Source organism: Gopherus flavomarginatus, chromosome 6, assembly GCF_025201925.1.
Source record: "Gopherus flavomarginatus isolate rGopFla2 chromosome 6, rGopFla2.mat.asm, whole genome shotgun sequence".
NCBI lineage: Eukaryota > Metazoa > Chordata > Testudines > Testudinidae > Gopherus > Gopherus flavomarginatus.
Window position 1 is genome coordinate 70611247 of NC_066622.1, and position 25105 is coordinate 70636351.

At 45.1% G+C, this 25105-nt stretch overlaps 1 protein-coding gene across 1 annotated transcript; it reads right to left on the reverse strand.

Annotated features, from left to right (window-relative positions):
* Positions 1-1393: 1393 nt before the first annotated feature.
* Positions 1394-21332, reverse strand: LOC127054232 (annexin A8-like). Its single transcript, XM_050960272.1, has 13 exons — positions 21012-21332; positions 18931-18977; positions 13602-13692; positions 13235-13329; positions 12208-12321; positions 9868-9958; positions 9068-9147; positions 8374-8433; positions 7970-8063; positions 5555-5650; positions 5282-5340; positions 4201-4323; positions 1394-1577 (listed from the first exon to the last, which is right to left on the reverse strand). The coding sequence occupies exons 1-13, from the start codon at positions 21037-21039 to the stop codon at positions 1518-1520; spliced, it is 1038 nt and encodes a 345-aa protein (XP_050816229.1). The 5' UTR covers positions 21040-21332; the 3' UTR covers positions 1394-1517.
* Between the last annotated feature and the right edge of the window lie 3773 nt (positions 21333-25105).

Here is a 25105-nt window from a genome sequence, read left to right on the forward strand (position 1 = left end):
GCTTGTTTTCTTAACTTGTAAATGTGTCTTTTTGCTGGAAGGATTTTTACCTCTGTTTGCTGTAACTTTGAATCTCAGGCTGGGGGGTGGAGGCAGTCCCTCTAGTCTATATGAATCTGAGTACCCTGTAAAGCATTTTCCATCCTGATTTTACAGAGATAATTTTTACCTTTTCTTTCTTTAATTAAAAGCTTTCTTTGTAAGAACCTGACTGATTTTTCCTTGTTTTAGAATCCAAGGGATTGAGTCTAAACTCACCAGGGATTGGTGGGGGGAAAAGGAAGGGGGGATGGTTAATTCATCTTTGTTTTAAGATCCAAGGAGTTTGGATCTTGGGTTCCCCAGGGAAGGGTTTGGGGAAACAGAAGTGTGCCAGACACAGACTTCTGGCTGGTGGCAGCGTACCAAATTTAAGCTAGTAATTAAGCTTAAAAGTGATCATGCAGGTCCCCACTTCTTGAACCCTAAAGTTCAAAGTGGGGAAAAAATCTTGTCAGTCAGCAAGAGGGGAATCAACTCCATTGGTTTTGTAACTATGCATTCAGTACCCACCTGCTCTGGCACTCCCTATTCCTGGGAGATGTCCCGCTGAAACCTTAGGGCCTCCTCCTTCAAATAAAAGCTGTGAGACCCAGTCCCCTAGCGTTGAATTCTCAAAGCCAATCTCTGATGCCCCCTTGCAGGTTTGGGATTCACTGTGGGTCTTATCCTGCAAGAGCTAATGGGTGGATTATGCCTGACCCTGTCCTATTGAAGCCAGTGGGATTGCTGCATGCTTGGCAACATGTATGATTATGGCCCGAGTATCCACACACCCACTTGAAGTCCAGGGGAGTGAAGGGCTCCCAGTAGAAGAGAAGGGAAGCTAAAGCATTAGAAGACTAATGGTAAGATCTCTAAAGGTGCCTAGGGAAGGTTGGTTTTTATGGATATAGGGCTTTAGATGGGCAGAAAATGAGGCTCCTGAACTGTGAGTATTTGAGAATTTGAAAATTTTCCCATCCTGAATGAGAACAAAGTTAAAATCTCAAAAACGTTCATGAAGCGACAAAGTGGGGGGAAATGGTTCAGGTCAATTGCAGCCTTCCAAGATGTTTCATTTTGATTTCAAACCTGCTTTTAGTCTAAATTTACCCCAATTTCAAAATTAAAAAAAAGCAATATCAAGTCAAAACACCAGAACTTTTGTTTTGAAAGAGTCAAAATGGGATGTTTTGATAACTTTGAAATTAAAAAATAATTGAGTTGAAATGGACACTGTTTTGTGAACAGTTTCAATTCTGATCAATTGGCATTTTCCTGTGAAAAAATGTTTTGTTGAAAAATTCCTGACTAGCTCTTTATTGGGCACCCAGATCACATAGATTTCTTTAAAAATCTTAGCCTCTAAGCAGATTTTCCATTTTCTCTTTATTCAGTGCTAGGGATTTTCTAGACATCCGTTCCCAGATACTTATTCATTGCCAATGTTTTCCATGCCTCCATTTCAACATCTTGCCTTTTCCCTTCAGATTTCTTCATTTATCACTGCCACAGAGATTCAGCAAGGCTGTCTTGTAATCGCCACTCGTGTCCTCCTAACAGGGGGAGGAACAAAAATAGAATGGAACATGGAGGACCATGCTAGCATTCTTACTCCATAGGATAAACTCACATCTGACAAGGGCTTTGAGAAAGCCAGACTCCATTGACTTCAATGGATTTATTCCTGATTTACACTCCATTGTAAGTGAGAGGAGAAACAGCCCTCATAGGTTTTCCCCTCAGTGTATTATATTGAGCCCAGTTCTCCTCTCACTTATACTGGTTTGCAACCAAACAGGACTAACTCCACAAAGTTAATGGCAGGGCCGCCCAGAAGGGGAGGCAAGTGGGGCAATTTGCCCCAGACCCCCACGAGAGTGTTTTGGGGCCCCTGGAGCCTTCACTTACTCCAGGGGGCCCGGAAAACTCTCACGGGGCCCGGGCCCCCGGAGCTTCTTCCGCTCCGAGTCTTCGGCTGCAATTTGGTGGTGGGGAGTCCTTCCACCCCGGGATCTGCCGCCAAAGTGCCAGGTCTTCGGCGGTGGGGGCCTCCCGCCACCGAAGACTCCATGCCTCCTGAATCCTCTGAGCGGCCTTGGTCAATGTAGTAACTCAGAAGTAAAAAATCATGCAAATGAAAAGTAGACTCAAGTCCATTGTACTCAAGGTTCAAACTGCCTGAGCATTTACGCACCATTCTCCTCACTCACTGGCAGAGAAAGGGTGGAGCACTTAGTTGTGAAGCATCAAATTTGTATCATCGCCACTGCAAATCCCAAAGGGGCATAGAGCATCACTGCTTACAGATCAAAGGGCCTACAGAGCATCCTTAAAATGGTCTGGCTGGCTGCTCAATCTAAGTCCATCACTTATTATCACATTGCACCACCAAAGTTTTAGTGCCCCCATGATCGCTGGCAGCGTAGAACTCTTCCTTGGTCAAAGTACTTCGTAAGTCAGGTTTCTAGGAAACAGACAATCTCTCAGTCTCTGTCGAGGGGAGTGTTAAAGAGAAAGTGATGAAATGCTCATTTCATCCTCTCTGGGTATTTTGGGGGACCTACTGCAATGTCTCAGCAGGAATTATTATTCAGTCAGGACCCTCGACGACCGATCATTAATCAACATGACAGATACTGACAATGTAGATTAGAAGAAGGGACTGTAATTACAGAAAGATTTCCCAGGAGACTGCTTGTGGGGGCCTCTGTGCTATTTACACAGGGGAAGGGAACAAACCATAAAGATAGGATGAGAGAACGCTGGGATTTCAACCCCAATGTGGAATGGGGCTTTTTACTAGGCATGAGCAACAAGCTTGGAAACCAAAAGAATCCAACTCCAAAGCATTCGGTGGGTGGATGGGGGGTTGGAAGATGTTCAGTTTCTAGATCTGTCACAAGCAGTATGTGGGCCAGATCCCCAGTTAGTGTATATCACCATAGTTATTTTAACTCCAGTCCACCCAGAAGGCCTCTGGACAATGCAAGGCTCTCTCCCCCAGCCCAAAGGACACCCTAGAATGGAAAGGAAACAGGCAGGGACTGGCATCTGGTGTTTATTGTTTTATATGATCTGTGCCCTCTTGTGCTTTACATGATTAAGGAGAAGAGCGTTAATGCGTTAGACTCTGTGCAAAGTGTGTTCATAGCTGCCACGTGCCCCTTGAGCGAGTTAAGCCAAACACCTTTGGGGTGGAGTTCTGGGACAGGGTGTGTCTAAACACACCAGAGTCTGAAGAGTCACCGTTGTGCCCAGGAGCGAGGAATGGGACGGCTGGTTCCAGCTCCCCACAGGAGGTGCCAGAGAGATCTGTGTTCTGAGAGTGTGCCTAGGGAACCCAGCACTGGGGCAATGGTTGGACTCTATTTAGGCTCCAGGGGCTTAAAACTCTGGGCAATCCAGAGCCTGGCATTCCCTTTGCTGCAGCCCTAGGGAGCAGCTGGACGGGGCGCTCGCTAGGATCTATGACAGAGCGACAGGGATTTAATCCCCCTGGAGGAGTTGGTCCAAGAGATTTCCATCCCCCTTGGCTCTGCGTGGGAGAGGACAGGCAGAAAGCCTGCAAAATTTCTGACCAATCCAAACAGGGCCACGGCCCTCTGCAAAACCCCACCCTTGGCACCATCTCCCCTGGCTGCAAAACCACAGAGATTAAATGAGTGACTGTTTTGCCCCTGCTGTCTCCAAACTGCTCTGCTAGGCCAGCTGGTGGTGTTCACCTTGACAGAGGAACTAGGGCAGAATGGGCAACATGTGCTGAACCACATAGGGGCTGGGAAGGGAGCTAGGACAGCGGACAGCAGCTGTGTTCAACCACAGTGCTTCAGCTGGCGGAGCTCAAAGCACGTGGGAGCAGAGCTTGGTTGGTGCAGAGCCTGTGGCAGTAGAACCAGCTTCCATCTGCAACTAGTCTAAGCACAAGTCCTATCACCTGCAGGTGATATTCTATGACTCACCTGCTCAGGCAGATGTTTCCCTAATGGACAAGGAGGGATCCCCAATTCCCTCTTGGTGTTTGACTCTTTTTGGAAGATTTATGGAGGGGAGAGTCACAATCTTACTGGGGGATAGTCCTTCACCCAGAACAATTATGGCAGCACCCAGACACCATGGTGATGGACATACCAGAAAGGCATGTCAGTTATTCATAACAACAAGAAAGCTGCTGCTTACCAGAATCATGGTGGAGAGGGATTTGCCTGCAATCTTTAGGAACTCAGCCTTGATGAGGTTTAAGTCAATTTCGCTCCTGGAAACGATGACCCTTATGAGGGTCCCATCACAAGTGCCTGCCCCCTGCAATGACACATTTATCACTTTGGCAGTGCTGCCGGGTATTAGCATGATCAAATTTTCTCTCTTTTTGGGGATGGGCGTGGGGAGAAGAGAAGGCAGATTTAGTGTTTGCAAGCTGGTCCAAGATGGAGGAGACCAGGTTTCAGATGCTGCTGCGAATGAATTAAGCACATCTCTGCCTCTCACCCTGCTGACCCACTATACATGTCACAAAACTCATCCTGCAGTTTGGTGTGACTGCCAATCTCTGTGCATGAAAAACTCAGGAGCCAGAGACCTGCAGGGTTGCAAGAAAGAACGGAGGTTTATTGGTGCATACAGCACAGCTAAGCATGATAGCTTTACAGAGCATCTGCCCAGGGCTCCAGCCAATCTGTTTAGTCCTTTACCCTTATGAAGGTGATATTCATCAGTAGCAAAAATCTTGGGGGAAGCCTCTCTCATTTGCAGTCTTCCACTGAGTGGGACTGCATAGGCCTCACATTTCTTTGTTACATCTATGATCAGTGGGCTAAAGAGCCTCATTAGCACTGACACATTCAGCTCCAAAGGCTTCAGGGATTTTCATGTACTTCCCCCTATACTTCTTCTGTTTGTTTTAATGTCACTGAGAAAAATGCATCCTAAAAACCAGCAAACTTATTGGTACTAGAACAATTTAACCACCACTAGGGGCAAAACCCAGCCTGAATTTATACCAAGTGCAAATCCGATAACCTCTGTGGGGGTTGCACTTATGCAGCTGAGGGTGGAACTGGACTCCTTGTGCCAGTCTCAACTCCACAGAAGCAAGCTCCTGCAGGACTTCAACCCTACATGTCCTTCTTCTTCCAAAGGGGCCAGGCCTGACTGTGCTCTCATTTGCACCAGTTTTACCCCACTGCCCCTTCAGTGCTTCAGACTGAAGCCAGAGGAGAAGTAAGCCTGCTCTGAACAGTCTTTGCTATAACAGTCTTACCTTCAAAGCATGGTACAGCCGCTCTGCAAAGTAATTGTGGATGTTCCTCGTGCATTTCACTAGATACAGGAGAACGTTCAGTTAGTGCTCGGGATCGGTCTAACCCAGGGACAGCAAATGACAATAATTCAACTCCCTATCACCTTCTCTAAACAGCCCCATGGGATCATGGCAGCTAAGAAGTGCCCCAGTATTATGGGATGGATGTGCTTAGCCCACTACCGCAGTAGAATAGAAGTATAGACAAGAGTAAGGGAGTCCTGTGTTCCTTACCAATAGCCAGCATGGCGTCTTCTAGCGAGCCGTGGGTTTCACTCCGGATGCTGTCTTCTAGGCTTTTACTGGCGAGCTTCTGGTATTCATCAAAGACTGTGGGAAACAGCAAACAAAGGACTTTTAAATCCAGGCCAAACAATTCCCCAGGCATTTTGTGCCTTGTTTCCACTGGTTGCATTTCTGAGGGGCCTGACTCAAAGCCCATAGAAGTGGATGGCCTGATTCCCATTGACTTCAGTGACTTTAGATCAGGTCCAAAAATGAGAGAGAAAAATGCTGGCACCACATAAACCCAAGTAAGTATCTGCATGTGCATATGATGGGTAAGAATGCACGAAGATGGGCAGTGGTGTATGTAATTACTGGATTGCATTTGGAAATACAGATTCGCTTATTGCATGTTCATTTGGAAATCTGGCCCTTAATCTCTGTCTTTGGCTATTGATGTAAATCAGGTTTCAAAGGGATGTGCCTGGCTCTAGCATTCAGTTTTGTGTTTGCTGCTGTCACTGGCTCAGGGAGCCAAAGTAACACTGAAATAACACAAGATCTGGGTTGCTTGTGGGCCTTCAGTTTTTGGATGGGGAAAAACACCAGGGGAAACTTGGAACTTCTTGTTTTCCTCCATGCAAAAAGAAACAAACCACTAAGTGAGAAAACCATAAGCAAAAATACAGAGGTAAATTCCAAGATCTTTGGGTTTACTCAGATTCCTGCAGAAAGTTCATGTTCAACCACAGCAGTGAAGATTTGTTTTCTCTCTATGTAGAGTGTAGACACTGCAAGTGTGGAATTATTAAGCCTCAAGTTTGACTTCTAGACCTGCATACAGAGCTAGCCATTAAAGAAGAGCTGTGTATTAGGGAAGTCATGGGAATTTCCTTCACTGGAAGTTTTCAAATCAAGGCTGGGCAGCCATCTATCTTGGATGGTTGAGACGCAACAAATCCTGCAACTGCAAGGAATTAGACTAGATGACCCTTACAGTCCCTTCTAAGCCTATGGTTCTGCGTAATACAGTGACCTTCAAATTTAAACCTCAGCAGCGTTCAAGCTTATCTCCTCTAACTTCAGTGCTTAGATACTACAGTGAAAGACACTAACAGACTGGAGATGACCTCCTCAGCTCAGGCCTATATCAGAAATAAGTTGAGCTGGAACAGAGTTGAAATAAACTGAATTTTAAACGGATACCATTACTCAGCTCTCAGAGTGGTGGGGGGAAATCAGGGAAGAGCTGCTTCTTGCAAAAGGCCAAACCAAACCCATATTGTTTTTACTGTGACATTATCACTTATATGAATTATTGATAGAGGTTTAATGTTCTTTAATATGACTTTTAAAAGTAATGTAAGTGCAATGTGTGCATGTGAATCATGACGCATTTAATTAGGTGAGTGGATTTCAGACTATTTACCCTTCAGCCCTTCTTTGATCAACAATTTGATTTTTTTTTAAACTCATGATTTCTGGGGGGTCTGTCTCATGATTTTTGATCTCTTGAGGTCAGCAATACTGAATGGATTCTGTGAGGTTATAACTGGAAATGTAAGAGGGAGTTGGCCTCAGATTCCTAGCAAGAGGCCACAGAAGCTAAGTTCAGGTTCACCTGCTGTAGGCACATGGTTTAAATTTGCACCGGGTGACTGGTCTATTATGAACCTGGGCACAACAGCCAATGTAACAAAGCCCGTTTGGCTGAACGGTCTGTGGTCACTGGCAGCTCTACGCTGCTCAGGGGATGGTCTGAAGTCTTACTTCCCTCTGTCACTAATATCTATCATGTTCTTAGGAGCATGGTGCAGAGATTCCACCTGGGTGTGTTGTGATTCTTCAGCACAGAACAATGCCACAGGTATGAACAGCATGTTGTAAAGCATTTTAGAAAGCGACACACTCTCTCTCTGATGTGATATCTTTTATTGGACCAACTTCTGTTGGTGGAAGGGACAAGGTTTTGAGCGTCACAGAGCTCTTCCTCGGGTCTGGAGAAGGTGACAAGGTGATTACCATCTCCAGACCTGAGAAAGAACTCCATGAAACTCAAAAACTTGTGCCTTCCAGCAGAAGTTGGTCCAATGAAATATATTACCTCGTCCACCTGGTCTCTCTCTCCAGCCATCTTTGTCTAATACACCAGTCTCTATAGTATCTGAATCTTCAGTAAATGGCCTGATTTGCAGATGTGTTGAGTGCTCAGATCACCCACCAAAGTGAATGGGAGCTTCTGGATGCTCCACACCTCTGAAAAAAGGTCAGGGCATGTATTTTGGTGCTTAAATGTGGATTTAGCTGCCTAACTTTGGGCGTCCCGGTTGGTCTGGGCTGGCCTCGCCTCTGCTTTCTGTGGGGGATGCTTTCTCATTTTGGAAGCTGCTGCTGTGCGTGGGAATGCATCCCCCTGCTCTGTACCTCTCAGCAAGTGGGTGGCGCTCCTGGTGCACAGGATGGTGATGAACTGGATTTCGTCAGTGCCCCGTATCTTCTCCCCAGCAGCGTAAAGAGCCTATGATTGAAATACAACAGTTACAGCTCCCAGTAATGTTTGAGGCATGGATCTCACAGAGGAGGTGTTTATGCGGCTTGGTGCAAAGCAGCAATTCCGCTCCCGCTGGATGTATCCTGGGGCACTGCTTGGATAACCAATTTTACAGTGCCAATTCCTGCCAGGCGAGCTAGACCCTTTCACACCGCTGCCTTTGTTTAAACTGGGACAGTAACTAATTGTTACAGCAGGGTGAGTAATTCCATTCCCTACCAGGTCACACCATATGAATCAGCGTTATGGTAAAGGGTTGGTCACTTTATAGAAATACCTGTGCGTCCTGAAGCACCATCGCTGAATCCACATAGCATCTTGGATCATCCCTCTCACCCTAGGAGGGTACAATGGAAACACAGTTATTTGTTTTCCTACAATGCTGCCCGCATGAGGATCTCAAAGCACTTTACAGATGGATTAATTCATCCTCCCAGCCCTTCATCCCTGCAAGGTAGGGAAGCCATATTGTTACGTACAATACAAGAGAAAAATCCTGGTTGGTGATTGGCTAAAACCATTCATATGTTAAGAAGCCAATCAGTTGCTATTGCTAACTCAGGTCAATAATTCTGATTTGTGGAGATGCTCTCTGAAGATTGTGGGGCAGGATATGGAAAGGGGGCACAATGCAACTGGGGTACATCATTTCTGAAACTAGCTGGAGATCAATGCCCTGGTTGCTGTATAGGAATGGATGGTGTGTAGGATGGTGCCCCCAGTGGCTGAGTTGACAGAAGCAACTTTGGAGGCTAACTACTAGTGCCTAAAGGAACTCTCGACTCTGCATCAGCTTTTATAGCAGAGATCTAGATCAGGAGGTCTATCTGTGCGGGTGATTTATCTAGTAATTCTGATGGATACTTGCAGCAGGTGGGCTTGCAATAAAAGGCCTGTACTCACTGCTAACCTCAGTTGGAAGAAGGGGAGATGAAGAGTCCTGGCTCCCCATTCTTTCATCACAACCTTACCTGAAGGAGGCAAACCAATATCCGCTCAAAGTAGCCACTTGTGTCCGATTTGATGTCCTCTTCCAGGTTAGAACCATATTCTGCAAGGGAAAGAGGATCAAAAAGAGGCGGGGGTGATGTGTGCTCACTGAAAGGCACCGTGAATCACTGAAGTGTCACCAGGCCTTCCAGAGACAAATAAATGCTTGACAGGCCCCAAGAAGGTAACCTGAGGGAAAGACATGTCTGTGAGCAGCTCACTTAGCCTCGACTCAGGAATGCGCATCAGCAGGGTGTCTAATTTTAAGACATCAGTAGTTCCATGAAGTCAAGGGGCCAAGCACATGCTCAAAAGCCAAGCATATATTTAATTAAGTACCTTACAGAATCCAGGCCTTATTTTCTGAAACCCTCTCTCAAGGCCAGATGCTGCCCTGGAGCCTTGAGGGACTGAAGGATGGGCATAGATATAAATTTGACAAATTCCCAACTGGGGCATGTCCAACTAAAGTGGACACCGGTGAACAAATAACACTCCATAGGCAAGAAGATTTCATAACACCAGCATTGGTTTGCTACCCACATGAACTAAACCCATGACACATTTGAGGTTTGCCTGTTACTAGATGGGACATTTAAACATGGGATTTTTTCAGGAGCAGCCAACATTGGCTCAACTGCCATTGACTCCTTTGGGAAGTTAACACTGAGCTCTTTTAAAGATCCCGCCTTACTACACAAAATGTTAGCAGTTAATTCAATTTGCACAAAACCCCCTACTAGTGCTCCCATCACACACAGTGTAGCAAAAGCTGCTTTACCTTCTTTGTAAGCTTTGATTATTTCTTTAATTTGCACTTTTGTCCGTGATGCCAGGATCTCTATAATGACACCTTCGCTTGTTCCTAGACCCTTTAAGTGGAGATGAAAAAAAAGAGTGGGAGAAAATATTTTGCCATGCAATTAAAGCTATCTTTAGAAACTAGGCCTCAAGTTAAAGTGTCTGAGGGTTGCCATAGGCTGTGTACTGAGCTGTGATAAATTGTCACTGTGAAACCAGGAACCACATGCAACTTGTTCAGTTTCAGTACAGATTTGTTTGCTAAGGCTCACCCCTCCTCTGAGTAATCCTAGAGCTGAAGTTGATTTTATGGGACTCTGCCCATGTACAATGCATTCATCAAGGCTTTCGATGACAAGTGGCATTAGAAGGGTGTAAGGAGAGTGATGCAATCAAATCTAGCCATCTACATTCAATTTTCATAAGATGTTCTCCACTGGTAATTTTGCAAATTATTAGAAGTAGAGAAATAAAGTCCCACATCACACTTTGGGATGCAAACATCCCATACCAACCTCTTCTGACCTGGAAAAAGACATTACCCTATCCTGCCCCTCCAGTCATCATGACTGGCTGATTTCTTATGGGCTTCATGCCAGAAGTTAGGGATTTGAAAGAGGATAGGGGAGTAGCCTTATGCGTTGGTCCAAGGAGGGCATCCCATGCACAAAGGATAGGCTGGGAGGAGGTGCAGGGATATTGGTGTTAGAAACTGATGAATGAGCGGCTGATGATGGCCTCTCTTGCAGAGCAGATTTGATGAGTAGGCTGCAGTAGACAACAGGGGACAAGCAGGGAGGGGATGTGTTGTGAGTCCCAAGCAGACTGCAAAGAATTACAAAGGGATCTCACAAAACTGGGTGACTTGGCAATAAAATGGCAGATGAAATTCAGTGTGGATGAATGCAAAGTAATGCACATTGAAAAACACAATCTCAACTATACATATAAAATGATGGGGTCTTAAATTATCTGTTACCACTCAACAAAGAGATCTTGTAGTCATTGTGGATAGTTCTCTGAAAACATCCACTCAATGTGCAGCAGCAGTCAAAAAAGCAAACAGAATATTGGGAATCATTAAGAAAGGGATAGATAATAAGACAGAAAATACCGCATTGCATCTATATAAATCCATGGTATGCCCATATCTTGAATACTGCATGCAGGTGTGGTCATCTTATCTCAAAAAGAGATATATTGGAATTGGAAAAGGTTCAGAAAAGGGCAACAAAAATTATTAGAGGGTATGGAATGGCTTCTGTATGAGGACAGATTAATAAGATTGGGAAAAGAGACTACTAAGGAGGGGATATGATAATCATGATTGGTGTGGAGAAAGTAAGCAAGGAAGTGTTATTTACTCCTTCTCAAAACACAAGAACTAGGGATCACCAAATGAAATTAATAGGCAGCAGGATTAAAACAAACAAAAGAAAGTATTTTTTCACACAACACACAATCAACCTGTGGAACTCTTTATCTCCCCCGAGAGGATGTTGTGAAGGCCAAGACTATAACAGGGTTCAAAAAAGAACTGTATAAGTTCATAGAGAATAGGTCCATCAATGGCTACTAGCCAGGACAGACAGGGATGGTGTCCCTAGCCTCCGTTTGCCAGAAGTACGGGAATGGGTGACAGGGGATGGATCACTCGATGATTGCCTGCTCTGTTCATTCCCTCTGGGGCACCTGGCATTGGCCAGTGTTGGAAGACAGGATGCTGGGCTAGATGGAACTTTGTGTGATCCAGTATATCCATTCCTATGTGATGGGCCTGGAAGGGGATGACAAGAATTTCAAACTTGAGCCATTGGAGGGATTCAAAGAATATGGTGATGCAGTCACTGATGGTGAGGATGATGACGTTAGCAGCTGTTTTGTGGGGACCTGACATTGTTGGGAAGGCCCGAGAGAGAAGGAGGTTATGGTTGTCAAGACAGCAGAGGAGGGCCTAGATCAGAGCCGTGGCTATCTGGACAGAAAGAAGAGGATCTTTGGAATTTTATAGAGCAAGAAGTGGCAATAAACCAGAGATCTGTAATTTTCAGCAATCATTCTTCATCAGAAATAGGGAGTTTTGCACAGTTCTGCTGCTGGCCTCAAGTCAAAGGCATAAATAATATTTTAAAGGGTGCCCTTTCCACCAAAGATGTGCTGTAATAGCCTATCCAACCAAATATTTGCTATAAACATTGGCCTGTTGAGAAACGATACCATGGAAAGGGTTCATCCAGTTCAGTTACTAAGCACTTGTATTAGCACAGGAAATTAGCAGTGTTCCTGCTACCACTTAATAAGCAGCATGTCACTGATTTACCTTCAGGGCATCATGTAATTCTTTGGCATCATATTTGAATGGTGAGTACATAAGGGCAACGATGAGCCTCTCAAACTTGCCACTCAGTTCAGACTTCAAGCTGGCAATAAGATCCTGTTAAACACGAAAGATCTAGTTAAGGGAAGAGTGCATCCAATGCTTACTGCGTTGCACATCATTTTCCCTGAATCTTCATTTGTAACTCTCATGACGAGCTACAGCAATGAAGCTGATGCACAGTGTAATGCTGACTGGCCTATTATAAAAGCACCTATGGGCTGATCAGGAGGCCACCCTTGTGAGTGGACTCTGTCTAGGTATTTCTCTGGTGCCCCCATCAATAACTGCAATATCTGGGCACTTCACAAACATTCTAGAATTCATCCCCACAACCCTTCCACAAACCCAAACCCTTGAAATTTCCCATAGGGAAGTTTGTGGCTTTCTAGTTGGTTCTGCTCTTCATGCACACATGCTCTGGCCAGGTAATAAATCAGGCCTGGTAATAAATCAGGGGACTGGTGTTGGACAAGAAATCTGGATGCTGCAAAACATCATGGCCATTAATTATACACATATCTGCAGTAGATAGAACTTTTGTTCCCAAGAACACAGGCCTCATTAAGAAGGTAGACTTGCACTGTTGTAGTAGTGTCAGTGTCCGTCACCTCTGCGCCCTTCCATAAAATACCTAGAGAGAGACAAGGTGAGTGAGGGAATATTTTATTGGACCAGCTTCTGTTGGTGAGAGACAAGAGGTCTGCGTAAGCTTGGAAGCTAGTCCCTGTTGCCAACAGAAGTTGGTCCAATAAAAGATATTACCACTCCCACCTTGTCTCTCTAATATCCTGGGACGAACACGGCTACAACACCAGTGCCAATAGACCAATGGTGACACAAACACACAATATCTGACATTCCATCCAGCAGCGGGCAGTGCTCTCATGGTCTCTGACACCTCCCTTTCCAGGAAAAGCATCATGCAGTGCAAAGAGAAAATGTATCAGATGTCCTTTCTCTGGATAACCTTTCCAAACTGTTCCTTGAACGATCTGGCAATCTGATGACGCTGTGCATTACTCCTTTTGGTGAGGACGTCAATTATAGCCTGTTCATCTGTCCCTGGAAATGAATAATGATGGGATGTAAACACACTGTGCAGGAGAATAAGGCAAGATATGTCTAAAACTCCCAAGGGTATTACCCATCCGACCTTCTCAAACTCACTGCTCTGACAATGAGGGAATTTAGGCACACTTTGGAGCAGCTTGGCTTCTGAATCCCCACGTGATGTCATAAACAGCTGTGCTTTTCTGTAGGGAATTGTGCTAATGCTATAACTGAAGTGTAGAATGTTTTAAACACATGGCTGGTAATAGATAGAGTCAACTCACCCAGTCCTTTCATGGCTTTATACAGAACTTGGGCATCGGGTGTGGGGTCAAAGCTCAGGGCACCTCTCACTGAGCTGCCATCTTCATCACGCTGTAAGACAAGGCAACTATGTATCCCATGTGAAATCAGTTTGAAGGGGCTCAGTCCAGGTCCCAGTGGACCTAGAGCACAAATTACACTATTGCAAAAGGTGCTCAGTAACCCCTTAATGGCAGTCCCAGCAGAAAGACCTGACTATCAAAACAGGACTTTCCTGTTGCCTTGAAAGGTGGTATCTTGTTATGTTCACAGCATATACATGCACAAGTTAGATAAACACACAAAATACTCTTGCTGGAAAGGCTGCAATGTAACACAACTTTATTTCTTAGAATCCAGAATGATTACACATAAGACCCCAAACAGAAAGACACAAAACAGGCTGCTCCCTAAAATAACAGCACAACTCACCCCCACCTTCTTCTAGGTTGCCTTTCTGCAGACTGACTCTGCAAGCCCAGATCACAAGCTTCCCTGCTGAGCCCCTATGCTGCAAGTAGCACCTGGAAACCCTTCGATCTTAAAGTGATAGCTTGCCATTTTACGCACAGTTTTCCAGACACCACGTAAATCATGAGCACGGTTGAGTATTTGTGTGTGATACTATACCGCTGCTATAACCAGAGTGTTATCATTCAGGATAGTTTCATACATAACTTCATCTGTTCCATGGCATATCCCTGTTGAAAACATGGGCTTTTCTGTGCCATAGCTTTACTTGGCTGCCTCCTGACTGAAGTGGAGTTCGGCATGACTGGCTTCACAGGGTGTGGCATACCAAAGGAGCGCTACAGGCCAAGCAAGAGGAACCGGTGTACTTTGCAAGGGTGGATGAAACTGGAGAAGTTCAGGTATAGCAAATTTGAGCCAGAATCTCTTTCCTTCGTGCATGGCCTGGGGTCCTGGCTTAGAGGAGGTCTCTGGGCAAGCGGCAGGGAAATGGCCAGCCCTCTCCTCCCTGTACTCTTTATTAAGTAGTAGCATTTTAACACATCCCAACCTTGTGATGCAAACATCCCAAACCCAGCCTTGCAGCGTAGAGTTCACCTAGTGCAGCTAGTTGGGGACAGGTTTCAATTTACCCACCAACTCCAGATAATTTGGGGCTTTAGGCCTTGTCTACATGGGAAAGATTTTTGATGTAAACTGAAAGAGTGAACTTACACCAATATAGTTGTTCTGGTATTACCCCCGGGTGGACAGCTTCCACTATAAGAGGGCCTTTTCCGGTTAGTTTATGTGGCTTGGGAAAGGGTTGAAGCTAAACCTGAAAGAGGCACTTGTGTCAGACTAGGAGTTCATATGGGATAGCCATTTCAATATAACTGGTGAAACTTGCCCACATAGATGACCCCAAAGTCTCCAGATCAGCTGGACTCAGGTCTTGGAGACTGCTTTTGTGAAAGCAACATGACATATCTTGCTAGAATTTCAGACCATCTGCCTCCAAGCCTATCCCGAACCTTACAAGGGAAGTCAGTGGTCTTCTTTGACTAGTCAGATGTGTTTATTTACATTCTTTTTCTCCATGAAAGGCAATTGCCAACCTTGGACTCAGTTTTCCAGTGCAGAGCTAATGGAACCAATAGTCACCCCTACTTGGCTTTTGTTAGCGCTATCTGTCAGGCAGGAGACTGGAAACCATGCCCATAGTAATGCTAGGGTGGAGCTGCATGCTGGTGACCTTGCAAAATCTCACTGGAAACCAGGCATGTGAGTCCTGGAGGAATCTTTCTCAAGCTCTTCTACCTGGCAAGGCTCACTTGGAGACGGACATGGGCTGGAAGAATGTGGGCAGCAGAGAGATTGTGTGTGGGAAGAACTTGGACTGCTCAGTAAATCTCTAGGAAAAGAGGTGTGGAGGCCGAGGCTGCACCAGTGGTAATAGCAGAAGGGATTCATACTTAAGCAGGAATCATGGGGTGAAATGCTATGGTCCATGTCACGCAGAAGGAGGTCAGACTCACTAGGTGATCATAATGGTCCTTTATGGCCTTACTCTCTATGAATCGAAGGTTCCAGCCAGCTGACTACATCTGCCTGAAAGCAGCTGTTGGGGTGACCTAGCTTTATGCAGAAGAAACAAAGGAAAACATCTGTGTGGATGGAAAGTTGTCTGTGTACATCCATGCTACTGTATCTAGCTCACTCTGAGACACAGCCTAGGACTGTAAGCAGTTGGAATAGTGAGAGTTACCTGCATAATTTTCCTTGTATACGAAGCTTGGTTCCTTCTATATTAGGGGCCAAGGGGGTTCCTCTGTCTAGATTTAGTTAACTGGGGTTAGGTTTACTTAGCCCATAGTTTGACTATTAGGTTTATTGCTGTTTCTCTGTCTTTATTTATCCTCATCCTCATATCTACATCATCCCCCCATGGGCACCCAAAGTTAGCTTCCCTGCTAAACATCTTCCTCCCTGTTGTTGATTGCATTGTCTCCTCAGCCCTGCCACTCCCACTTCGCCATTGCATGAAATTCAAATTCATTGTCCTCCTTTCCACCGCCCTCCAGAGCCAGGCAAAGGGCCAGATACTCAAGTGAGGGGCTGCCACTTTGTGCTATATTTCTGGTGGAAGGTGGCAGTCCAGCTGGCATTCCTGACCCTGGATTGAAGGATCACCGCACTGTTCCTTATAACCAACATCAAGACGCCCCTTGCTCCTTGCTACTAGCAGAGGTGATGTGGGCAAAGAAAAAAGGCAAGATTGGGATGCTCCACTGTTGGCTGCAGCTTCAGTCCCTGTGGGCTGTTAGCAGCCTGGGTGTGAGTTAGAACAGCCTGAGGAGTGCTCCAGGTTGGTGCACCATGACTCCAAGATTGGGGGAGTGCAAAGGAGAGTTTTAATTTTTAGGGGTTTGGTGACAAGGCAGACAAATTTAAATGACCCTTTTTAAAAAAAATCCCAATCAGGGATTTGAGTCAGTTCTGGCTAGAAGGAATCAGGCATGACTCACAACCGCCCAGGTCCTCTATTTGTGTTCTCTGGCTGTCATAGCCTCTGGAGGGACAAAGGTGTGGCCATATCAGGTTAGGACAAGAATCCGTCTGAGACTCATCTGGCCTCCTGTTTCTAGGTGACTCCACATAGCTAGCTGACTGAAATGAGTTAATGTATGTGTCACTGCCATAATAAGCAAGACCATTAGACAGGCAAGCAGAGGAATCTACTCCACCTGACATGCTCCTAATTTAGGCTTTTTTACTTGTGACCATCTCTAGTTATAATTTTCCAAACTAATTTTCTTCTAACTGAAAAGTGGCATTTTGTCCAAGAACCTAAGTTTTTCATGGGAAAATGTGGGTTTTGCCTGGATTTTTTTAAATGGAAAGTTTCTAAAAACAAACAAACAAACAAACAAACAAACAAAAACATTTTGTATTTTGAATTGAAATTTTTAACTCTGTTTTTCAAAAACTAAAAGAAAATTCAAACTTTGTTTCCCTCCCTCACTTTTTTATTGATTAGAAAGAACAATCTCCAGGGCTCTGGAGTGGTCGTAGTTCTGTGCTTTGCTTCCTCTTTCCACTCTCATTTTTCAAAGTGCCCCCAACTTTGGAAGAGGGACAGAGAAGTAAAATTAAAAAAAAAAAACAAAGGGAAAAAAAGGAAAAAGTCATGTCCCTCCCCCCACATTATTCAACTTCTTGGACCCGGTGGTGAAAGAGGGGGAGAGGAATGTTGATATTTCAATTGTTTCATGGAGAAATATGAGGGGGGCAAAATGAGAAAACATTAAAAAAACACACAGAAAATTGTTGCATTTGGACTCTGTGAAATGGAAACAAATTCACAATTTTTCCATGAAATTGTTTGTCCTTTTTCCAATCAACTCTACCAGTAACAATCATAGTCAAAAACCAGAGCAAATGTTTTGTCCATTTGAAGCAGAATCCTGACCCTCACTGTTCTCCATATTTTATACCGGATAGAGTAAAAGCACCAGGAGATGCATGATCTGAGGTGTACACGGATCTGTATTACATGAGAACCATAGAGGCCAATTACTGGGCAATACAGAGAGGAGGCAGCCTTGGGACAAAACAGTTAATGGAAGACAGCTAAACAAACCCCATAAGGATAATGACAGTTTGGCGCTGGTGTTTGGAACACGGTGAGGCATTGCTGGATGGAGAACTGGACCACCATTCTGTGGAGGATTTTGAGATTTCAGAATCTGGTTTCATTCCAGTTTGGAACAAAAGCCAAAGCTTTGAAGTTCTCTGCAGAAGGGAATTATGCTCTGCCCTGCTGTGGGGCAGTTTGCCTGACAGGCTGCCCTAGAGCCAGAGACCCTGGAAAGTGCAAGAACCTAAGCTGCCTTAAGAGCCATGTGCCTTAGAGTCTGGGGAGCTGGATCTCCTTGACTCCCCATTAGCCTGCTAGGTGGGCCCTGGAGGAGCTGAATGGCCCAGCTGGCAGGAAGCTTCCAATGGAACAAAGGAAAATGTGTCATCAAACTGTTTCTGACCCACTCTACCGCGGACAGGGCTCCTGATAACTCTGGTGGCTGGTAGGTGACTGTTCAGGGTGAGCAATTCCATTCCCTACTGATTGTCTTCAGGTCACACCATAATTTCAGTGGGGCCTAGATTACACACACTATCAGTTGCTGCCCTCCACTTTTGACCTTAGGTACAGGATGAGTCTGCCTCAGTGAAAGCCATTCAGACATTTGACCAGATTTGAAACATACATTTCAAAGTAATATGAACTTTAAAGGAACATTGTAATCTGGCTCCCCATTGAGTCCAGTCCCTGTACTGATATTCAAAACCCTCCATGGCAATGGCATAGCTACTTGAGACCACATCTCCTTCCAGGACCAGGACCTACCACCACACCTGGAACAATCAGCCTGGTGGCCAGTCGAGAGGCTGATGACAACGGGAGGTTGAATGTTTGCAGGCGCTGGACCTAGAACATACAACTCACTCCCACAAGGGAGAAGACAGACCAAATTGTTCACAGTTCTCAGAACTAAATGCAAAACTCACTTCCTCAGCTTAGCTGTCCTTCAGTAAATTCTCCACCCACCTAAACCCTCTCATAAGCAACCAGCTAATAAAAGTGCCAGCCTGTTGCTTAAAAACCAGCAAACATGTTTAACAAATTCCTCAATCAAACACACGCACACAGAGTGATCATGCAGCAGGTGTGGTCAGTTTGTAAGTGGAAGGATTTTACTGTGTCTCCACACATAGAATTTATATATTGTCTGAGGCATGACAATATGCCTCTAAAATCATGTACAGAGAGTTTCACACTCCAGTATTTCCTCTACTTACCCAGCCCTTCCACCACGCCATGGTACACTTAGTAGCAATTCTTTTTCCTGTAAATAAAGGAAGTTACACGTTAGATCTTTTGAAAGTTAAAGGGCTTGAGCACATGTGAATCGGAAAGACAAAAAAGTTTCCTGCAAACTCACCGCTAGAAAATAAGAAAATATAATTCTTTTGCTCTCTGGAGGTCTATTCACACTGATCGCTGCAAGGTCTAACTGGCACCTCTGCACCAAAAATGTACAAATGTGCACCTTCCTTTTCTATAAACCTCACAAGGCAACACCCTAAAGACATGGTTCGACCGGTTTTTGTACAGATGATCTCACTGGCAGAGATGCGGTTGCTTAGTAACAGGTCTTCCCTGGTTAAAAGCCTCACATGCAAACTTGGCTGACTAAAGTTTGAATTTCCCTTTCTGATTTTTACAATGTGCCTGTCTTAGCCCCAGGGGCTTGTGCAACATGGAAATTACAGCCAGATAAATGTCAAGATCCCAGTGTGGCCCAGAGCACCCTACAACACTCGGATCAATCGCTCTCTAATTATGAAAAGTCTATCTGTACCCTAACGAAACATGACACTCATTCCCTCGGCTAATCCCCACCCAGTGCCCCATCCCTCCCAGCAAAGCCTAGGAGAAAAAAAGGAGGCCTACAACTTGCACCGAAGTTCACTACATTGAGGCTATGAAGACCCAGGAGGGAAGGGTGTTCCAGAGCCCCGTGTGGAGAAGGCACTGTGAGACGTACCCTTTCTGCTGGAGCAAGGTCTGGGAACTCAAGGGCCTCTGACAATCACAGCAGCACCAGAATGATGCGAGGAGGGAAGTGGTCTGTTAACCAGGCCCAAACCAACTAGATCTAGCCCAGTGAAGATTCCATTTCTATCACCTACTCTCAAGGTGATGGACTCATGAGCCACCCCCCGCCCCTTGCCACACACACACACACACTAAAGCTGGCCAAACAAGGCTGCTTTGTGGCTTTTCTGAATCCCTCAGTGGGATACACAGACCTGGTCATAAGTGCCTTCCTGAGGAAATGGGGAGGGAATCAGCCCATCCTGAGCAAGATGGATACAAGTGTAATGGGCCTATGGCTCTCAAATGCCAGGCAGCCCAATGAAAATCAGGGACTGGACTACTGTGAATTGTAAGGCCCCTCTAGTGAGTGACTGGCTGCTCCTCCCAGCCCTCTTACTACCATAGCCTAGGCCAGCTTAACTTAGGCAGACCAGCCCAACCTGGAGAAGCCGATCTCCGCTTTAGACTCTGTTCCCCTTCAGAGACTGAGCCCAGGCACCGTGTGCTCAAGCCACCCTGGGGAATTTGCAGTTATTGCAAGGCTTTGGAAAACAGATTGTAAGGGAGTGGTTCCACCTACGCCCCAGAGCGGTGCCCAGCTTTCCGGGGCCAATAACTGTCTCAGTAACATTCCTTTCTGGAGAGCAACATCCACACCCTGAGGTAGCGAACAACGCTGCCAGCTGCAGCTCCACCCCTCACATTGTTTCCCCATGATGATCACAGGATCACGCAGAAGTTTCCAGAGTCTGGCCTATTGTGCAAGCCGTCCCAGATTGTCGGGGGTCTCTGGAGTTCTGGGCCACCCCTGACATTAGCTCTGTGCTCAGGTTTTCTCAGTTCTGCTGTCAGGACTACCAGAGGTTTGGGGTTGTGGTGTTTAATCTTTGTGCTGATTTCCTCACTGGCAGCTTTGGGGAATTCAAGAATGACTGACAAGAGTTTGCTCAAACTTCAACAGATTTGAAATATGTTTTTAAAAGGTGGGGCCTCAGGAGAGGAAGATGCTAAGGCTTCTTTAAGAGATCTTTTCCTTCTCAAACTTAGGGCTGCTCTGTTTGACCTGGTCCAGCCTGCTACAATCTGAAGGATATCAAGGCCAGTGAAGAATCACTAAGGTGTAGGGACAGCACAGTCATGCCCCCTTCCACCAGCCACATCCCCTTTACCAGCAGGTAGCCCTAACTGCCCATTTAGCCATCTGGCTACATGGGAAGATGTGACCCCACATGTCATTCGCTTAAAAAAAACCCCACATTATTAAATAACATTTCCTTACCTCTGATATTAAGAGCACCTGAGATCATCGGGTGGAGTAGCTGTCGTTGCTATGTAAGGATGTGGGTGTGTCTGCACAAAGTAATGAGGGATTTGGCTTGCAGAAAGCAGAACGGACAGTGCTGGCTGTAGCTTGCAGAAGACTGACATTGCTGTTACGTTTTAAGTTTTTCAGTTGTAATGAATTTTTTAATCTCAGATTACCTCCGTTCCACCATCCGTGCTGTTCACTTCCCTGCTTCCATTTTTCACAGTAAAGATCTTCATGGCCTATCTCTAGTCACTCACTTTCCTGCTCTCCTGCGCTACTGCAACAGGCTAGTCAGACCCTGCTGTGTTAGGGCAGCAAACAGGACAGAAGAAAGTTCAGAAAGCATAGAAACAAAAGGCTTAGTAAAAACCTGACCCCCAATTCCACTCTCACATTGGTGAGAATTAGGAGTGAGTCAATGGCTAGCCATGAATATAAACTGACGAAAGTGGGAGGCGAATTAGCCCCCATGTTTCTACAAAACCCAAATGCAATCTAGCAGCATCGCTTTAACATTTGCACAGATCCATCTAAAGAAAGAACCTTTAAAAAAAGGAACTGGAAATGAAATAATAATGTATTAATACATCGTAAATGATCATGAGGACGCAAGTTACTGTTACACATAGTAATGATCCAGGAGATCTATGACACTATCAGTAACAATCTATAATAAAGAAGATGAGAGGAGAAACAAAGACTATGTGGTCACTGAGGATCCCTTTGGCAAAAATAGGGGCTAACTCCAGCATTGTAGTGCTAGCCACTACCAAAGGGACAGAAGTTGGAGTACTTACGTTCAATAGCCCAGGATAATGGTGAACTCAATTACAAACTTATAAGCAGAACAGGAAAGGTGCTAGGTGCTGTACAAACACAGAACAAAAAGACAGTCTCTGCCCCAGAGAGCTGACAATCTAAGAAGATGCTATATAAATTCATGTCTTCAGCAGAAGAAACAGGCCTTTTTAAATATTACAGACAGATTCTTTAATCAGTTGTTTTAGCAGCTACTTCTTCATGTTCCCTGACTCTGAGGACCTGATCCAATCCCCCTGGAAGTCAAGAGAGGCACCGACTTCAAAGGGTGTTGGACCAGACCCTAAGCTCTAGGGGCCAGATTTTCATTACTTGCATTGCTAGAAACCCAGATCGACTCATCAAAGTCAGAGCAGTTATGCCCCATTTACATGGAAATCAGAAGCCAGCCTCAAGTTTTATACATTTAGATGTTCTGCTGATCAAGGCAATAGCATTTCCCTGATATATGATTCTCAAAAGCCTTTCGCAATGGGAGACAGGAATAGACACACGCTGCTGCTTTCTCTCTGATGCTGAATCTGCAACCCTCAAGTCACTCAGATTGATCTTTGTCCCATTAACACTTTGCAAGAGTACTCATTGACATGAACCAGGCTTGGAGAACTAGACCCTGCAAGGTAATGGCTCATTTTCTACCTCGTAGGCCCAGCACAGCAGTACTGTGAGCTCAACCTGCAGTTCAAAGGTATGGCTGGTTCTCCACAGTTTATCTCTAGATAATGTGGAAGCTTACTTGTAGAACAAACAAATCCAGACAGTCCTGTTCAAGGCAACTCTTGAGTACTGGTTTTCATCTGGACAAATGCAAAACTACTTGAAATACAGGGTTTTTCATGTTTTATAGTGAACTTGCAAAAAAACCAAAAAGCAAAAATAAAACCCCAAAAAACCAAAAAGGAGGGTGGGGGGTGGGGAATTGCCATGTGCACAAATAATTTGTACACTAGTGAGAAGGGAAAATAGGCCAAAAAATGCAATTAATAAAGTGAAGTTTTTTAAAGTCTTCTGCAAGAGCAAAGAGTGGCTTTGTTGCTTTAAAAAGAAATCCAGTTTACCATAAATTGTGTGTCCTTATAGAACCCTATCACCATAATATCTGAACACCTTGCAAACATTAATCCTCACAATGTCCGAGGGCAAGCTAAGAATCAGAGCCAGATCTCCTGGGTTCCAGCCCACTGCCTTAGCTACAAGACCCTCAGCCTTCCTCAGTTTGAAAGGGTTGCAAAAGTAAGTAATGGGAAATGAATAAAACAACAACAAAAATGGTAAATTTCTCTCTGATCTAAATGTTTCAAACGTGGAAGCCTAAAATTAAGCTAAGCTATATTTAGGCATCCAAATAAAAGTGGCCTGAGATTCGGGGCTTATCTATATGGGGAAAGCTGACCAGCAGAACTAAACTGGGACAGTCCTATTGCTGAAATTATACTGGTATAGCTCCCTATGATGTGGACACTCTTATTCTGGACTGAATGTCCACCTCGGGAGTTATATGGTACAACTCTAGTGGTATAATCCCACTACAGTAGTTCTGCTGGTGAATTGCCCCATGCAGATCATCAGAAATACCGAGCGCCTCCCACTTCATTAGCTTAGCCAGGAGCCAAACAGCTCTGAAAAAAATCAGACCAATTTGATTGAGGTGTCTTGTATGCCCACATGTGGGCACCCACATTTGAAAATGTTGCCCATTAGTAAGGAGATGGTGGCTTTCTTTTTCATTGCCGAGTCACTGCAGTGACTGTAGAAGAGCAGCATACTCTTGGTATTTGCATCTGTAAAGTCTGCTATTATTAATGGAAAGTATTGGTGAGGCAATATGTTATTTGCAAGCGCCCATGAGTTTTAAAAACATCGAGGAGTCACAGTTGTTTGTGGATTCCCCAAACACCCTTGACACTATCTCGTTAAATGCTTGCCTCGCGGAAGGGGGCAGGTCATTATTAGTGTCTGGAAACCCCATTCAGAGGGCAATTTCAAAATTAAAAAAAAACCATTTTATTCTGAAATGGAACCAAAAAGAAAAGAAATCCCAAGATTTTGTTTAAAAAAACCTGACAATTAATTTTCTTTCTGTTGAAATGTTTCCAAGGCTTCCTGAGAGATGCCTGGAACCCTGGCAGCCTACTAGGCAAAAAGTTGGACAGTTCATGGGTTTGGGAACAGGCTCTTGGGGCTTCTGGACAGCTGAGGAGTCAGGAAGCCCTGGGAGAACAAGGCTGCTGAGGATCTGGAAGGCGAGCTTATGAGAAACCAGGTAGGTTTGCAAACCTGTCTGACAGGCAGGAGTCTGTCAGAAATTTGCCTGGCTTCCAGAGGAATTTCACTGAAATCGACACATGCCTGCAGCATGTGTCCATTTAATCAAATCCACATTTTCCAACAGAAAAACATTATTGGAAACTTTCTACCCAGCTGTACTCATTCTAGCAAGGCACAACACAATCGATAGCAAAATATCAGCGAGGCACTTTTAGAGGGTGCTGTGGCTTAGTTGGTTAAGGTGCCTGCCTAATAAACAGGAAATCCAGGATTCAGATCCCTGTGGTGCCTCCGGCAGGTCAGACTAGATATTTAGGTCAGACTAGATGATCACAGTGGTCCCTTCTGGCCTTGGAATCTATGAACTGCAACATCAGAGCTTTGCTGTGTGTGTTTGATGGAAAAACATTGTCATGTACTGGCCTCCAGTGGCTAATCTAAAAATAGCACTGTTTCAGTCATCAGTGTCCCAGATGTAAGAGGCCCATTTTTTGTCCTTATTGAAAGGAGTGGAACTTCCACTGAAGGTCATAGGAATTGCACCTATGTATTTATTAGTGGAAGGAAGAATTTGCCATGTAGCCGGAGGCGGTTTAGGGCTGGAAAGTATTTCTGATGCTAGGCCAACATCTGCTGAAATTCAGGGAAAGGAACACAGGTAGGAAACAGAGACATCCCCAGCCCATTCCACAGGGGAAGAGACCAGGGCTGCCAAGAGTGGGTTCTGGCCCGGGTGAAAAACATTTTTCGGGCCCCCCAGCAAGGGTGGACCAGCTAAACAGGGCCAACAAAGCCAGGGAAGCCGGCCCCCGGTCCCATTCCAGACCGCTGGGCTCCAGTAATTTGTACCGGTTTCCCCCCCTCTCATCGGCCCCGGGAGAGACTCATTGTTAGAAAGAGGGGGAACACACAGCTTTGATCATAAGATGAGCCTGAGCCACAGAGATGCCTGATGGTCAGAGCTAGGATTTTGGGTC